At 35.6% G+C, this 19,319-nt stretch overlaps 1 protein-coding gene across 2 annotated transcripts in view; it reads right to left on the bottom strand.

Annotated features, from left to right (window-relative positions):
• LOC127881666 (mitogen-activated protein kinase 14-like) overlaps nucleotides 1-19,319 on the bottom strand; it is a 37,790-nt gene that overhangs the window by 11,691 nt on the left and 6,780 nt on the right. For both annotated transcript variants that reach the window (XM_052429761.1, XM_052429762.1), the window contains exons 2-6: nucleotides 14,441-14,570; nucleotides 5,798-5,856; nucleotides 4,587-4,698; nucleotides 3,435-3,464; nucleotides 393-440 (exon numbers count right to left, since the gene is read on the bottom strand). In XM_052429761.1, the coding sequence (XP_052285721.1) occupies nucleotides 393-440; nucleotides 3,435-3,464; nucleotides 4,587-4,698; nucleotides 5,798-5,856; nucleotides 14,441-14,570 (379 nt within the window). The remainder of the gene's footprint in view (nucleotides 1-392; nucleotides 441-3,434; nucleotides 3,465-4,586; nucleotides 4,699-5,797; nucleotides 5,857-14,440; nucleotides 14,571-19,319) is intronic.

Here is a 19,319-nt window from a genome sequence, read left to right on the forward strand (position 1 = left end):
AAAAACATCCATAGCCTCAATGCTGTTTTTACAAATAAATTATTTTTCAAATACACAATATACATGCTCATTTTATAGAAAAAACTAATGATACTTTCTGTATGCTAATTAGCGTTTTTAAATAGCAAACACATTTTACAGAAACAAATTGATAATATATTCTTCATTTTACATAAAATAATACCAATGTGTAAAAGTTGAGAATACAACTGCATGGCTCAATATGTATGAATACTCTGGATAACTAATTGAATATTCTGACATGGAGATAAATGGGCTATTCAATTCAACAGAATTTGTACTTCAGTACTGCATATACATAAGAATCCTGAACATAGAACATTTTTACTAGTATGATAATGAGGTTGGCAAATAAATTGAGTGATGCATACCTTTAGTTCACAGTCTTCATTTACAGCTAAATTACTTGGCTTCAAATCCTAAAAAAAGAGAACAATTTTTTTTTTTAATGTTTTGTTAAAATGTTTTAATGTTTCTACCGGTAGGTTTTACAAAATAGAATTCTCCATGGTATGTATGAAATGTTACACTACAATACCGGCATTCTAAGTTCCATAAATATTAATGTTAATTCAATAAATCAAGAAGAAAAAAATCTATAATGGATATTTAAATTTAAATAATTTTAAATAGCAGAGTTAACAGTGAAGTTTGCACTTTCCATCTTTTTAAAAATATATTATACATGTACCAAGCCAGAAATAGATACAAAATTTGTGTATTTTATAGCAGTACTTCATTAATCAACCAAAGTTAACAAAAAAACTATAAAAGTTAGAAATTCTTATGGATACTCTTTTCTAAATAAGACAACATGATTCATAATTAATATTTTATGCATGTCCAAAACACATCTGTTAAATTATGCAAAAATGCAATTTCTGTCACACCTTATAAAATAATTTGCACATGTTTGTTATCAATTATTACCACCAAAAATCCCATTGATAGTATTCATATAAAAAATTTCTTATTGAAAATTATAAAAATTATGATTTCACATAAGAACAGTTCAATGAACCAATCATAAGAGCTAAATCTCATACATAGGCATCTGTTTGAGTCTATCGCGATGCTTATATACAGGAAGATTTAACCCATTAATGCCTAGTGGACTCTCCCATCCTTCTAAATTGGATCAATTTACAGTCAATCTTGTATTTAGAGACCACTAAAGGGAGTACCGGTAATCAGAAGTGGTCTCTTAATAAAATGGTCTTTAAATAAAAAAAAGGCCATTTGTGATTAATGCAGACCTTTGATTTTAAATCCAGATATCGGATTATCTCCTTTTGACACAGCGATTTCTGCTTTTGTAATCAAATGAATCTAAATATAAACAAGAGCACCGCATAACGGGTGCCACGCTTGGCTGCGAAAGCTTGTCAGAATTTTTTTTTTTTTAGAGGTCACCTATAAACCAGTGACCTGACCTTTGACCTAACAAGAGATGTGTTTGTCAGAAACACAATGCCCCCCTACTGCGCCGCATTGAAATAAAATTTCTATTTATCATTTGGCAGGTATAGAAATCATCTCCCTTTAAAGGTTATTACTTCCCTTGAATTTTGTCCAATCCAACCGGGGAGAGGGGGGTGGGTGGGGTGGGGAGGGTCTCAGTCAATTATGCCCATGTCAGACATAACTGACAACCAAGGCCTGTGGATTAAAAGAGATCATAGCCAGAGTTTTTTCTTCTTTTTCATAATTATAATTATATCATTTAAAAAACAAATTGACAAATCAATCATTTGGGTTATAAATAATCAAAATAATAAATCTGTACAGTAACTGTGAAAAGAACTTCGATTCTTGGTAAGGAAATATATAATATGAGATTTATAATTTTATAAATTACTTCCCTTGAAAATAATTGTCTGTAACAAATCTCTATTTTTAGTAGCAAATAATTAAAAGCCACTACCGTGACTGTAGATTTACCACTCAAAATGTGCAGCTCCATGAAATACACATGCATGCCAAATATAATAACTGGCTATGTTCAATATTGAATAATTTTCTCCCTTTTTAAAGCTTATTACTTCCCTTGAATCTGTATTTTTTACCGTAGACCGTAAAGGATGACCTTGACCTTGACATTTTACCACGATGTGTTCAGAGCAAAATGCCGCCTCCTGCGCCGCTTTGATTTATTTAACAATAATATACGTGGGCAGGTCAGATAACTATGTCCATTTAAAGCTTATTACTTCCCTTTACTTTGTTTTTTGCACCCTAGACCTTGGAGGATGATGTTCACCTTGAAATTTTACCACTCAAAATGTGCAGCTCCATGAGATACACATGCATGCCTAATATCAAGGTGCTATCTTCAATATTTAAAAAGTTATGGTCAATGTTAAGGTTTTAGCTTTAGTTTTTGGTTATATCAGACTTTAGTTTAGTTTTAGGTTATATCTGACTTGATTATGGTAAATAGGGAAATAAATAAAACACCTTGATAAAAAACTAAATAAACACTCCTGATTGGAAAATTTGCTAACACAAACTAATAAGCATAATAACAATTACATTTTTTAATTAACAGATTTCGCTACATGTTACAGATTAATAGTTTATTTTTAACACCTCTTGAGAACACTGTGAAAATGTTTGTCGCGTCGGCGCATTGTGTCTGCAATAAAATCGGCGATCAAGTTTATCACTTAACGTCCCAGATAGTAATCTCTTTAACCTGTAGACTGTTGGCAATACCTCACTGTATTATTCAACACCAAAAATTGATACGCAGCCAGCATTAACACCGGTCAGAACCGGTCAAAGAGACAAAGGAAATGGTTGGTGTGAAATCTAAACAAAGGTGTAATCGTTAATGTGATCGGCTTAGATAAACAATCAACACTGATTTGTCCGCTGCATAAGACAAGAGTCGCTTAATACAATATGAAAATATAGTTAAAACACTTGGGAGGGATTTAAAGTGGTCGCATAAGACAAAAGTCGCTTAATTCAAGTGGTCGCAAGCACAAGATTGACTGTAGTTCCAAAATTAGGGATGTTTTTCTATATTTAGAATATTTCTTACTGAAATTCCTTTAAGCAAACAGCGCAGACCTGACCCTAATGAAACACCGCATCATGCGGTTTCTCATCAGGGTCTACGCTGTTTGCCATGGCCTTTTTCTAGACGCTAGGCATAAATGGGTTAAATTGAGAGCGTACTTACGTAAAATTATTAATTATAATCCATTGAAAATGCAAAGTTCATGTTATTATTAATTGCCAACCCTTCTACACCAACCAATTTGCTTTTCGTTTTATTAATGTTCATACCTTGAACACTTGTATAGGCATATTCGAGGAATCTAAACTACAGCCTACTGGTTGTACTTTTATAGACTGGGTCTTGACATTCGTTCTGAATACCAACATTAAGTCTAAATGACACTTACTCTGTGTATAATTCCAGCTGAATGTATGTACTGAAATAAACAGAAATAAACCAAACATCATCCAGTGTTGTCTATCTAAGTATCAAATTGAAAAGCCCAAAGATAACAAATAGTTTCAATGCTTGCAGAACTATGTATACATGTAGATGGTTTAGAATGCAAAAACAATATCATGAAAAATGTGGCTATTTACAGATTTATTGCAACAAGATGTAAAAAAGTGTACATATTTCCATTGAAATAAAGAAGAGGAACAAACACCCATCAAAGAAGTTTATATCTTTCATAGGTTAAACATGAAAGATTTGCTATTGAACTCTGGTTTTCATCAGTATATATTGGTAGTAAACAGCTAGAAGTTGCTTTAAATGCTCTTCACCTTTCCTTGGTATAATAAAATTTACGAATAGAATCATCATTATCTAACATTATCTATGTTTATGAGTGAAAGGGTTAAAATATTAAAAAATGTAGCTATTAATGACTTATAGCTTTTTTTCCTTGAAGAGTCATAACTTACCAAATAACGCAATAAATAAATGTAAAAAGAGATGTGTTCGTCAGAAACACAATGCCCCTTATTGCGCCGCTTTGAAATAAAATTTCAATATATTACTTGGCAGGTTTAGAAATTATCTCCCTTTAAAAGCATATCACTTCCCTTGGATTGTATTTTTTTTACTTTTGACCTTTAAAGATGACATTGACCTTGACATTTCACCACTCAAAGTGTACAGCTTCATGAGGTACACATGCATGCCAAATATCAAGTTGCTATATTCAATATTGCAAAAGTTATGGCCAATATTAAAGTTTTCGGACGCACAGACTGACGGACTGATGGACATTTCAACTGCTATATGCCACCCTACCAGGGGCATACAAATTTAGCATCCAGAGGGGCTGCCCTATTGGCCCTGGAGCTACCAAAAATGCTGTGGAATGCACTGAATATGTTATATAAATGTACTTTTTCAGTTGCCCACTGGTAAACAATTACATGTACTTCAAAATGATTCAAGGCAGATTAGTTGCTTGAGTAAAACATGAATAAATTGCAATTTTCTTTACCAAAAAAGACTTTGGTTCTATTAAATTTACCAAGTTAATCACAAAATAATAGAACTTATGGGAAACAAGTGCAACACTGACCTTCATTCCTCTCAAGACCTGGTAGATAAGGAACTGTACATGGTCGTCACTAAGCCTCTGTGACTTAATAATGTTGTTCATATCAGCACCCATCAGTGACGTTACTAAATAACTGTATACCAAATACATCATATTAAATTGTTATTTGCAAAATTATAATGTGAGTTGCACGTATTTTCAAGCAGCAATTTTTTTGCCCAATTGGGAAAATTACCCATACTGAACCAAATGGGAAAAAATAGCTGAAAAACCATAAAAATGAGAAAATTCACATCGTGAAATCTTCAGATTGGGAATAATGGGTCTTTTAATTGCTTGGTACTCTATTTGCACAAAGCCATCTGGATATTCTTTTACGTGTCTTTTTGCTGAAATGTTCAATTTTAGTGCTAATTTTATTAGTTCCCATGCAATGTGCTTTTGGAACAAAATTGAGGCAATTTTCCTTCCTTTTGGGAATTTGTAGGAATGGACAGCAAATTGGAAAAATAACTTCTATGGGTACTTTACAAAGAAATAATTGACTACAAATGAATTGTATTGTAAATTCTGTAATATCAGCTTATAAGTCTTATTTTCATTGTGATTCTCAAAACAAACAAGAGCTGCGTTTGTGAAACACAATGCCCCCTACTGCCTGCTTTGAAGCCATATATTTGACCTTTGACCTTGAAGGATGACCTTGACCTTTCACCACTCAAAATGTGCAGCTTCATGAGATAAACATGCATGCCAAATATCAAGTTGCTATCATCAATATTGCAAACGTTATGACCAAGGTTAAAGTTTTGGGACTGACACACAAATACAATGACAGACAGACAAATACAATGACAGACAGACAAGCCAAAAACAATATACCCCCGATCATTTGATCCAGGGGTATAAAAACATTTAATCCAATTTAATTTACCACAATTGACGATACTCTGCATGATTTAAACCCAAGGCTACTTATGATATTGAAGTCCTTTAAATTAAACACCACTGGCTGTAAAAGAATGAGTTCAAAAGGCATATGAAAGACAAACAATATATAGCTTTCTGACATGCTTAGCACATTGACAATCAAGTCTTGTAAGGGTAATTTTGACATACTGAGCTAGGTGAGAATAAAAGCCTTTTCAGGGACATTCCAACAAACATTTACTAAAGTATTTAACTGCCTCTAATTTCAGCGGGACTGATAAGCAAAGAAAAACTACACTTACACTTCTTCAAAATCATCAAATGTTTCTGTGGGAGTAAATACATCTAACAGCCCTATGACCTGGAAAGGAAGGCAAACTTTTTGAATGCATACACATTCAGTTTCTAGAAAAAATGTTGTGTAAAGCATTGAGAAATTAAAGACCAAGCAAACCAACAATAAAGATCATCATGAATTTAAAAACAAAAGGCCCAAGATGGCCCTAGTTCGCTCACCTGAGAGGAGTCGGTTCATTTAATCTTTACCTAATGTCAAACATAACCAAGATATTGACCAGACAAACATCCTGGTCAAGTTTCATCATTATTGAACCAAAACTCTGGCGTAGTGAGTGTTTTTGTTTTTGGAAGATTTGAAATGGTGACCTATATTTTGAGTTGACCCCCTTATTAAACATCAAACTTTGCTTACAAGGATTTTGTATAATATAATGAAAATTTGGACAATCTAAGGGCAATAATTATGGCATTAATTATGTGATTTTGCTCATCATCAAACTTGACTGAGATCTTTCGGCAACTTTGATAAAGAATGCTTGAGAAATGTGAATGCTAGAGTGTTTACAAACCAAATGTGGACGGACGGACAGCGGACAACCACCAATCCTAAAACCTCACCTGAGCAATCAGGTGAGCTAAAAAGTGTGTTTCACTGATCTGAGCTATTTTCCAACTTGTCCAAGAAATCAATAAAACCAATGTATTGACTAAGTTTCACGATGATTAGGCAAAAAATGTCACTTCTATAGTGTTCGATCACAAGGTTTCTCTCTATATAGTCACATAAGGAAAACTGCCCCACCCCCCTGGCAGTAATGTTTATTGACCCATAGGGACCATTTGCAATCTCATCTGAGATATATACAGTCAAACCTGAATTCAGCGGTCATTCAAGGGAAATGATCAAAGTGACCGTTGTCAACAGGTGACCGTTGAATTCGGATCACAATTTTAAGATGGTTTGTCAGTTGTTAGTATTGCTACGTCGTTACTCCACCCAGTCGTTTGCATACAGTGTTAAACAAAGGCTCATTGCCGTTAACTAAGCATAATAAAAGAATTAACTTTCGTGTGTATATTGACTTATACAGACTAATATCTTATATATTGATTTAATTTCATATTGTTAAATTAAACAAATGTTGTTTTCAACCATCGAGTAAATAATTCACTCATGCATCTCGCTCATATAGTAAATAACGCTTGTCACGTGCCGTTGACGTCACGTCTGTACACGTCTAAAAAGCGGATTCGCTGTCATAAACCGATTGTACGGTGTAATTGTACCGTTCTAAAAAGACGCAAAAAGTTTGTTAAAATTTATTCGTACGCAAACATCACACAAAGGCATTTTTATTCAACAACCTCATATAAAATACAAACATTCATTCATTCATCATCCAAAAAAACATAGCACATCATGCACAAAATCCTGTTCGCCTCGTAACGCACAGGTAGCTTATCTGTGCTTATCGACCCAAAACACCGCGGTTTCCGGGACTTTCCGATAACAAGTGGCGTGAGCTTTTCACCTGAAAATTTAAAAAAACGTTTTCAATTTCAGCTTTTTTTACATGAACAAATAGTCTTTCATAAATGCCTTAAGCTTGTTATAAATGTTGCAAATCAGTCCATGTTTTGCCATTAAAGCTGATCACTAATCCTCTTTTCGCCTTCTTATCAAAACACTCGCCAGCTTAATGTTGTTTTTAACACTTAATCAGCGATACAGATCAATTGACTTTGTCACGCGCTAATGCGTTATGCATGCAGACGATAATTGCTATTAATACACATTGTTATTGTTAATGTCACCTGTTTAAAGGGATATTATGGGCATCTAACAGTTTATAGCTGGCTATCGCAACCGTTGTTTATTTTTGGTATTTTCACTTCATATACAATGTACACTTATATTTGTTAATTCAGCATCAACATACTAAAACAATATCCCTGGGGTTCGCAAACTTTGGCGGTGAAGAATACACAGATACAGATACAGATATCCCGGAGAGAGAAAAAAATGCATTTGAAAATCAACCGTCTTTTCCTTAACCAACTGATAATGCATGTACGATGTGAACCTAAATTTAGTTTAAGTGCAGATTCGTTCATACGACACAAAGACACAATTGTGTTTTACGGATCATTTCGGTTTAGAGGAGTGGGTTAGTCATGTAAAATAACGAATATAAAATATATTTTTAATAAACAACTGGTAGCAAAATGAGTTGCAGATAATTGGCAATCAAAATGAAAATTCAATAATAAAGGTGAAACAATTTTACTTACCGGTCATGGATGCACAAACGGCGCAGAAAGCTCTTTTAAAGAATGATCCGAAAATGTTATTTTTAAATCGATACTCAATGTTGTAAGTACAATGTACTAATTAGCGGTCATTTAATAAACGATAATTACTGTAAACGTGTCACAAACTCTGACATATTTGCTTTTGAAGATATCCCCACAATTATCCCCGGAAAAGAAACCTTCGCAACACCTTATTGTTTGTTTACTCGCAGCGGGCCGCTTTTATAATATCAAAGACAATTACCGCTATCAGACGCTTTGACCGCAAAATAGACGGACACATGATGTGCTGTGTTTTTAATTTTCGCGACTCTGACGCGTGACCGTTGATTGCAGGTCAAACATGAATTTCGGAGTGGAATGTAGTGGCCGTTGGCCGTTATGGACAGGTGGCCGTTGAATTCAAGTGTAATATAGAGTGTTTTTCGTCGGGGGGATTCCAGACTGACCGTTGTCTGCAGGTGACCGGTAAATTCAGGTGGCCGTTAGGTCAGTTTCGACTGTATATAACAAATCTATTCACCAAGTTTCATGATGATTGGGCAAAAAATGTGACTTCTAGAGTGTTCACAAGCTTTTTTTTACTATATAAATATACAGTCTAACCTGTCTTCAGAGACCACCCAAGGTGAATCTAGGAAGTGGTCTCTTAACTGAGGTGGTCTCTGAGTACAGTTTGACCTGTCAGACCAGTTGGTCGTTGTTAATGCAACACATTAGCATATGTCAGTACATGCATGTGTATCTCGCTTTATTATGTACATTATACATTCAAATATATGTTGAGTGTTCGTTTTTATAGAAATATATACAGAAAAAAGAGTTGGTTGTTGTTTAATTGTATTTAATATATTAATATACATTTATTTAATAAAAAAATACATAAACATATTTACCTAATACCTTAAACTTTACATACAAATAAATACAAATTAAACCACTACAAATACAATATGTAACAGTCATATAATTAAACAATTAAAATTGCAATAATACATACATATCAAATACAAAGCATACATATCAAGCATATAGCAACAATGAACATTATATTTACATGGAACAGCATACACATATTTACACATTACGACAATATTAAGATGGCCTGAAAAAGAAATCCTCAATCTTGGTCTGTTTCACCTTCTCTCCATTCATGGCTATATCCCCTATCTGGTTGCTGGCTTCCATCAATGTCGCTATTAGATCATGGTGCCCTTTCTTCACTGCCCAGTCCTTCAGTTTTCTGCTCATTTCCACTACCTCACTCATGGTGAGTGTTGTTTCTGATGTTGTCGCTTCCTCTTCTGGTGGGTTGTTGTCATCTTCCTCGTCACATCCATCTTCTTGTAGAATTTCCGGTGCTGACTTCTTCCATTCGTCCAAGTCCGTTGCGCATGTTGTGAAGTCCCTGTCAATGTTGATGAGGTCCTTCACTTCACACCCGAATAAATCACGTGCTAATTTGTGCATGATGAGAGGCAAGTCATCATCACATTCACTTTTGTCACTGTCACTTGTAATGTTTTCACTAACACTTTTTTCACGGTCATCTGCACATTTTTCACTGTCACTAGCACTTTTTTCACTGTCACTCATGAATCCGCAATTTGCGAAACACTTGCCGATCGTCTCCGTCGTTGTCTCCTTCCACGCGCTGATGACCCAGTAGATAGCTTGTAGGATGTTAACCTCTTTCAGAATTTGAGGTCCGGTGGTCGCCGACGATCTTTCCAGCTCCATCATCACGTGTTGTAGTTGACGTTTTCTGTACTTTAGCTTCATTGTCTGTATGATCCCTTGGTCCATGGGTTGTATCACTGATGTTGTGTTTGGAGGTAGGAACTGTAGCTTGATGTTGTTTAGTGTGATGCGAGGGTGTGATGGTGCGTTGTCTATGAATAATATGACGTGTCTTCTGGCATGTCGCATCCGCCGATCAAACCACTTCAGCCAGTCTTCCATTATCCCGGTCGTCATCCACGCCTTTTTGTTATTGTAGTACCGTATCGGCAATTTGTCGGGAGTAACTGACCCAAAACATCTCGTTTTTTTTTATTTCCCGATGATGATTGGGGGCAGCTTATCTCCCGTTACCGAGGCACATAAACCCACAGTGATGTGCTCCTTCGCCATCTTCCCGCCGGCACATGTCTCGCCTTTCTTGAAGAACGTCGCACTGAAAATATTAAAAAAGTAATTTTGAAATATAAAATTATATTTTATTTGTTTATTTATTTATATTTTCATTTATTTATGTGTTTTATTATTAGCGTGTTTTAATTTTTTTTCTTACCTTGTGCTTTGTTTGTAGAATAATCCTGTTTCATCCATGTTATAAATGTCACACGGTTGATAACCTTCGCAGATTGTCGGTAGACGCTTTTTCCAGTCATCCACTACGACTGGATCCACCTCCGCTCTCTCACCCGTCTGTGTTTTGAATACAATGTTATGGCGTCTTAGGAATGAGTCGAGCCACCCATTTGATGCCTTGAACGACGCTAACCCCAATTCTGCTGCGAACTTGAGCGCCCGTTCTTTCAGGAGTGGTCCTGATATGTTCACGTGACGCCCAGTAGCATCTAAGAACCACTTGTGAACAAGGTCATTTAGATCGTCATATTCTGTGGCTTTCCCCGGACGCTTGGTTTGTAGATTACCGTCCCCTTCATACTCTTCAATAATTTCTCGTTTTCTTTTCATCACCGACTGGATTTGTGTCTTGCCAACACCCATCTCGGTCGCTACAGCCCTACAGCTCCTCCCGGATTCAAGCATTTTTAGTGCTTTCATCCGCTCTTCCAATGTTAGACACTTTCGTTTAGTAGAAGACATGTTGCGCTGTTTGTGTACTTTTGCAAGTGCTTGAAAAATTATTTACCTCCCTTTTTATACTGCTGTCCGTTACAAACTTACCTTTGAGTAAATATTGTCATTGTAATTAAAACAATTATTTGCAAACTTTAAGTACACAAATAATTAATGTCAGCCGAGTTTTCACAGTTTGCTCCCGATAACAGCGTGCAAGCGTGGATGCCAATTAGCGGATTATCACCTGCATTGTTAGTTGAGTGTCACCATCGCTTAGCAACTTCACTGCGAGACTGCAAAATGGTCGCTTACTGTTGTAACGAGTCTTAATTTGTAAGAAAAACAATGGTCGTTGGTCGCGGATTTAAGGTGGTCGTTAAGTAAAGCCATTTTTAATTGATTTTAGCTTGGGAGGAATTAATAACGGTCGTTTAGCGAGGTGGGTCGCTAAATGCAAGTGGTCGGATGTGCAGGTTAGACTGTAACAAAACTGCCCCCCCCCCCGGCAGCCATGTTATTCAACTGACGGGAACCATTTTCCAACTCATCTCTCGTATCAAGGAAACAAATGTTCTGACCAAATTTCATGAAAATTGGGCAAAAAATGTGACTTCTAGAGTGTTCACATGTTTTCACTTTATACATATAGAGAAAAATGCCCCACCCACTGGCGGCCATGTTTTTTCACCGCTCTGGACCATTTTCGAACTCATCCCACATATCAATAAAACCAATGTTTTGATAAACTTTCATGATGATTGGGCCAAAATTGTGACTTCTAGAGTGTTTACAAGGTTTCTCTTTAGCCATATAAGGAAAACTGCCCCGCCTACTGGCGGCCATGTTTTTCAATGGACCTGAACCGGTTTTGAACTCAACCAACATATCATTAAGACAGACATATAGACAAAGTTACATGAAGATTGGGCATTAAATGTGACTTCAACAGTGTTTACAAGCTTTTTCTTTTTTTTTGACCTAGTGACCTAGTTTTTGACCCAGCATGACCCAGTTTCCAACTCGATTGGGATATCATTGGGACAACTCTTCTGACCAAGTTTCATGCAGATCGGACAATAAATGTGGCCTCTACAGTGTTTACGAACAAATGTGGACGGACGGACGACGGAAAAAGACTAGTCACAAAAGCTCACCTTAGCAATCAAAAAAAAAGGGCAGGGCGGGGACTTTAAAGAGCAGGATGGGGACTTGGAAGAGCAGGGCGGGGCACGCTGCCATTTAGGCCTAGCTGGAGCACTGATATAGGTTCATAATGAGAGAAGCCAGAAACTTCCAGGGAAGGACAATCTTTTATCCCTGATGCAAGATTTGAAGGACAACAATATGATATATTCCAAATACCAAATATATGGGCCTTACAGTCTCAAGTGAAGACAATATTTGTCAAAGTTTTCAAAAATATTAAAATCAGTTTAATGGTTAAGAAAAAGATGTCTTCAAAAGGAAAACAAGAACACACAGACATAAACAGACAACACTGTATTCTCACAACTACACATGGGCACTATTAGACTGATTGGTACCAGTTCTAGACAAATTCTTAAATCCATGCAGACAAAATTACTTGAAAAGACACTGCTTACAGGGTTTTTTCTGCCTATTTTGGGAAAAGGAGTCTGACCAAATTGGGAATTTTTTATCGACAAAATTGGTCATTTTGGGAATTTTTGCTTCGATGAAACGGCTCATTTTGGAAAAAATTGTGAATTAATCATGCTTAAATAATTAAGTGGTTTAACAAATAAATTTGTTTTTATTTGGTTATTTTGTCTTCTTTATGTAAATAGATGCAATATTGGGCATGTTCAACGTTAATTCAAGTACTGCAGTTTTGTTTTTCAGTTACAGTTACACTCTGTGATAAGAACTGAACAGTCAAAACATTATAGCAAATATTTTTGACCAAAACAAACACTCGTTAGTCACACATGTTAAAAGACACTTCATTTAAAAAACAAGAGTTCCGCGGTCGGAGATGACCGCATTGAAGCCGGATTTTTTATTTAAATGACAGGAAAGTACCTTTCGTGTTTTTGTCAATGCAATACTTAAATTACTGAAATATTGTTCAAAGGTCAAAATGAAATGTAAGTACTTTTCATGGCATGAGCAAAGTTTGAGATTCTAGGTCCAAGCATACCAAAGTTACAACAATTTTAACATTTTAACATTTAAGTTCACAGTGACCTTGACCTTCAAATGAATGACATTGAAATGAATGACCTTGAAATGACCAGTGGTCATCTAAGTGTGCTTGCAAACCTTTACGTCAAGTTTGAGATTCTAGGTCCAAGCATACCAAAGTTATAACAATTTTAACATTTTAACATTGAAGGTCACAGTGACCTTGACCTTCAAATGAATGACATTGAAATGACCAGTGGTCATCTTCTAGTACTGGCCAATCTTTATTTCAAGTTTGAAGACTCTAGGTACAAGCATACCAAAGTTATAACATGAAATAAGAACTTTAACATTTTTACATTCAAGGTCACAGTGACCTTGACCTTCAAATGAATGACCTTGAAATGTCCAGTGGTTACTTACTAGTTCTGGCCAACCTTCATGTCAAGTTTCAAGACTCTAGGTCCAAGCATACCAAAGTTATAACAACTTTAACATTTTTACATTCAAGGTCACAGTGACCTTGACCTTCATATGAATGACCTTGAAATGTCCAGTGGTTACTTACTAGTTCTGGCCAACCTTCATGTCAAGTTTCAAGACTCTAGGTCCAAGCATACCAAAGTTATAACAACTTTAACATTTTTATATTGAAGGTCACAGTGACCTTCACCTTCAAATGAATGACCTTGAAATGACCAGTGGTCATCTGTTAATCCTGGCCAACCTTCATGTCAAGTTTGAAGACTCTAGGTCCAAGCATACCAAAGTTATACCATGAAATAAGAACTTCAACATTTTTACATTCAAGGTCACAGTGACCTTGACCTTCAAATGAATGACCTTGAAATGACCAGTGGTTACTAACTAGTTATGGCCAACCTTCATGTCAAGTTTCAAGACTCTAGGTCCAAGCATACCAAAGTTATAAGAACTTTAACATTTTTTATATTGAAGGTCACAGTGACCTTGACCTTCAAATGAATGACCTTGAAATGACCAGTGGTCATCTGTTAATCCTGGCCAACCTTCATGTCAAGTTTGAAGACTCTAGGTCCAAGCATACCAAAGTTATACCATGAAATAAGAACTTTAACATTTTCGAGCACGCCGCCACCCCGCCCGCCCGCCCGCCCGCCCGCCCGCCCCCCCCACCCGCCCCCCCGCCCGCCCGACAACATCAATCTATAAGCCGAGATTTTTTCGAAAAAAATCCGGCTAAAAAAAATTACAAATAAAAAAAAAAATAATTTTTTTTTTTTTTTTTGGAATTTGGGAATTTTTTTTATAATTTCGGTTTGGGATCGGGTCCGTTTGCTTTGGGAGTGCCTCCGTTGTCCGGAGGCGCAGACAGTGCTGAAAAACCCCTGGCTTACATTTTCATGGACCATGTGTTTCAACATTCTCAGTTCTCTGTATGTGCGTTTGGCATGGATGGCTGACTGGAAAGGCCTGGACAGCTTCTTGATGGCTACTTTCCTGCTGGTCTGCTTGTCCAGGGCTGAACTGAAAGTACAAAGTGTGTGTTCTGGTAAAGCTTGCTTGCTGCAAAAGAGATTTAGTTGTGAAATTCTAGTTGCCTATTACACTATCTTTGCTACCAGCAGCATAAACAAATATGTAACAAGAACCTGACCATGGGGCATTTTTTATAATATCTTGTTAAGACAGTTAGACTTACAACTAAAAAGCAAGCTTTGCTCATATTTTTAATTATAGATAATTTCCAAAAATGGTTGTCTCCACTTAACTTTGTCAATAATAGAAGTTGCTGCAATATACTGGCCAAAAGTCACACTCATTTTAAATGATATTGTCACCAAATTGTGTCCGCATTTATTTGGGAACCTTATTTCACTGTTTGTCCCTAGTCTATGTTGAAATGAATGAGTTATGGAGGTTTCGGTAAATAACAAGTTCGGTAAATTGATTTATATAGTAAATGCCATGGAGGTTTCGGTAAATTGGTATAAAAAGGGATTTTCGCACCTTTTGTCGATAAGCGTGCACATTAATTTAGTTGTTTGGCACTAATTAAATTATCTGTTTAAATGTACGGAGTTGATTTTATCAATTTAGAGATGTTTGCAAAGTGTTAATATTATTTATCCAGGCTTTCAACCTATTAATATTCTAATCAAGGGAGGTTAATTATATATTAAAAGTTTATCTATAGGTCATGATTGTTGTTTTTAATGTATGTTTTTTAAACAATTATTTGAAAAAACCTTAATTAAAGCGTATCAGATAAAAAATAATAATGATATGGCTCTTAGAAGAGGTGGCCTCCACGTGGCAAGAGCTGGGCAACATATTCATTATGTTGGCAAACTACCTCATGTTTATATAATGAGAAATTCTCGGTGGTTTAAAATACTAATATCAAATATGTTTGTTTCCTATATAAATAAATTTCTCGCTTCTTTTTCCTACAATCAGGTCAGCACATAAGGTATTATTCTTAAAATAAGTTTAGATCGTGTACATGCTTTAACACTGGTGGCCGAGTTTTTACATACACGACCAGTAACTTTCAAACTGTGAAATAAACTAAAGTTTTCCTTCTTTAATCATGTTTACAAAAAATATTGGTGGTGAACATCAAAGGAAGTTTATTTGTGGTAAAAATAAAATTATTATGCAATAAGCTAATTATAAAATACATAAATGTATTTCATTTTTATTAGAAATAAAATTAAATTAAATCGGCATGCAAAAACTCTGAATGATAGTTATGTGTCGTATTAATATTGTACTGTGTCATAAATGTAATCTTATTCATATGTGACTACGCCCCAATTTTTTTTTTTTGACATGAAATATTCAAATATATCCTATTTAATATTGTATCCATGTTTTACTTGTTGCTTATTTATACTATATGGTAAATAAAACGGATTACAAAGTCAACCAGTTATTATTTTTTTATTCAACGGATTTGTTCATGCAAAACATGATATCAGTTATCTTGGCCTTAAAACCCATTGTTCCAGTACAGTAGCCAGGTGCCTGTGTATTAAGCTGATAAGATAGTGATCATCACAGCAGCTTGCTATTACACAGTGTATTCATTCTGCTGGCGTTGTGCTAGATGTCATTTTTATCAGTTTTCAATTATGTGTATATCTTCGCTTAACTCAACGTTCAATGGCACGCGCACTTAACAAAATTATAAAACATAACGCGTATCATTATAATATAATAGGTGCTACCTAATTTACGGGCAAAAGCTTATTTGATGTTTGTTAAAGATAACACGGGTAATATATGTCTGCACATTATCTTCTTCTTTTATAATAATGGCTATGTTCAATACGGATACATTATGGCCATGCGTGGGGGGTTAAAAAGAAATAGATTGATAGGTTTCCCGAGTTACTCAATCCACTCAGGAAAATCCTATCAACAGTGATAAAAAAGGTGCAAAACCTAACACCTTAAGCCCTTAAGACTTAAATATATACATATACAACTGTGCATGTGGTGAGAATATTAGTCGGTTTAAAAACAGGATAAAAGCAGAATCATGTGATCTAAGGAAGGAACCAGTGCTTTCCACAGGATTTTTGTCAGGCGCCCCGGAGCTGATAGGGGTGGTTCGGGAGGGTCGTCCCCTCCCGACGTTTATTTTTTTTAAATCTTTCGTGTCAATTCATGTTCTGTTTTGAGTTATAACTCAAAGAAAAACAGCGTCAAAAGACGTCATTTGGTGCGCTATGACGATAATTTGTTTAAACACTTACGGGTCGAATAAATGTTTGACGGAATTATGCATGAAATTCACGGCTGGTTTCCATCATCAGTCTTCAATATCGGTTATCAATTATCGGACGAAACATTTACAAATGTGCGTAATTAATTCAAGGAAAATTTATTAAAGCTCATTACGTGTCGAATAAATGTCATAAAAACGAGGTGAATCAGTTCTATAAATGGACATGATGAAATATACATGTACTGGAATAAAATTGTTATCACATAATGATAATTGTAACCGGGAGTTATTTGCACAACTTACTCGCTATAAGTAATTAATTGTTTACCATTTGCAATTAATTTCTCGTATTAATTATGAGTAATAGGTAACACTTGTTTACAGTTAAAAGGTGTAATGATGATGCCCGAAACCGTCTTTAATGTACTGTACTGTACTAGTTACCGGTTTTATATTACATAAATGGTTTAGCTTCTTGCTAATCAAGCTGTTATAAACTCTTACTTCGTGCCGGACGTCAATAAAAAACAAGCAAATTCGTAGAATTGATATCCCCCGCAACATATGCTTTGTTTGAGGATGGGTGCAACTCGGACGGATGAACAAACTGACAGATGGAAGGACGGAGGACGGCGTGCATCATCCTCTTATCCATATATATACTTATACCAAGTTTCAAGATATGGCTCCTGACACAAAAGTGCCGATAGTAAAAAGCATTTTTTCAAGATCCAAAGGGTCATAACTCTGTTTTTAACAAATGGTGTACAATGCCATTTAGGATGCATCATCCTCTTATCCATATATACATGTATACTCATACAAAGTTTCAATGAAATCCGCCAAAGCACTTCCAAGATATGGCTCCGGACACAAAAGTACCTATAGTAAAAAGCATTTTTTCAAGATACAAAGGGCCATAACTCTGTTTTATACAGATGGTGTAGAATGCCATTTGGCTTGCATCATCCTCTAATGCATATATATACTCATACAAAGTTTCAATGAAATACCCCAAAGCACTTCCAAGATATGGCTCCGGACACAAAAGTGCCGGACGGACGGACAGATGGATGGACGGACAGCCGGCCGGACAGACGGACAACGCCAAAACAATATCCCTCCGCCTCTGGCGGGGGAACATCACAGTTTGACGACTGGAAAGTTACCTGATACATCCTTGTCAGCATTTAAATGACTTTGTAATGTGGCTAGAATAATCGACACAAGCGTTTTATTAGTGCATTATCCATTACCCCATGTGGTGTTTATGGCGATTACGTGTGAAAGTAGGAACCGAGTGCTCTTTTAAAACAGGGAATATTGATACACTGATAGAGAAACCTTGTTTTTGTTTGACAATCTCCACTATCTCTTACTGAAAAATAAACTGATCGGAAAATTTCAAGCGCCCCGGGGACTCTGATTTCGAAATTCAAGCGCCCTGGCAAGGGATCGTTAAATGGCCTGTGGAAAGCCCTGCAAGAAACACTGATGTAGACAGCACTGATTTAAATACAGGGATCGTATCAGCGCTGACTACATAAGATGGAAGTGTGTTCCATTGTACAACTGTTCTTGGAAAGAACGAAAATTTGTGGTAATCAGCTGTACTTAATGGTACATTGTATTTGGTATGCCATGTGATGGTGATGGCGTGAGTGTCTAATGTATGGAGTGAGATAGTGAAGGGGATTGACATCAACATGATTATATACTATTTTATAGAACAAAATGAGTCTAGCTTGTTGTCTTCTTGATTGCAAGGTATTCCAATTCAAATCCTTAATTATATTTGTGATTTTTTATCATGCAACAAAACATTCAATTTCTTTACAAAACAATATGTAATTTAGCAAAGTTATAAAATATAATTTGTTTAAATCTTAAACAAGTTTATGAAGCTATGCTTTTTGTATAGTAACCCCTTGTACTGTTTTCAAACTCTTAAACATGTATTTCATTTTTTGTTTCCATTTTTCAAAACAATGTTAGAACTTAATTATTTTTTTTAATCTCGCGAAACTGTGTTTTATTGATGTTTTTCATATGCAGGGATGCCATTTATGTTTTAGGGCAAGATTATTTCTAAAACAATTTTATTTAACTTAAGCATAAAAAAGAAAGGTGCCGTACTTCATTATTTTGGTCCCATGTCTAAATCATCGACAACGTAAATGTATCCCCTGCATATGTAAATGAAAAACTTTTTGTACTTAATTACTGTAAATATACATATAAATACAACAATGCTTGGGGAGTGTTTGCGTCTATCTTGAAAGAAGTGCTTAGACCTCATTCACTGCGCAAAATTACACAGAGCAGAAATATCACCTTTGGCTTTGGACACAATACTCTTTGCATATCTTCCGCACTGTAGAGCTTTTGTCATGAAATGTGGTAAACTTATTGTATTTTTCTGAATCCTCAGGAATTAACAGTTGGTAAAAACTATGGCTTATGGCATACACAGATTGAACATTACTAGATTGGTGCTAAGGAGAATATACTAGTAGCAAAAATTCAGGTTTATGATGAAG

This window comes from Dreissena polymorpha, chromosome 5 (genome assembly GCF_020536995.1).
Source record: "Dreissena polymorpha isolate Duluth1 chromosome 5, UMN_Dpol_1.0, whole genome shotgun sequence".
NCBI lineage: Eukaryota > Metazoa > Mollusca > Bivalvia > Myida > Dreissenidae > Dreissena > Dreissena polymorpha.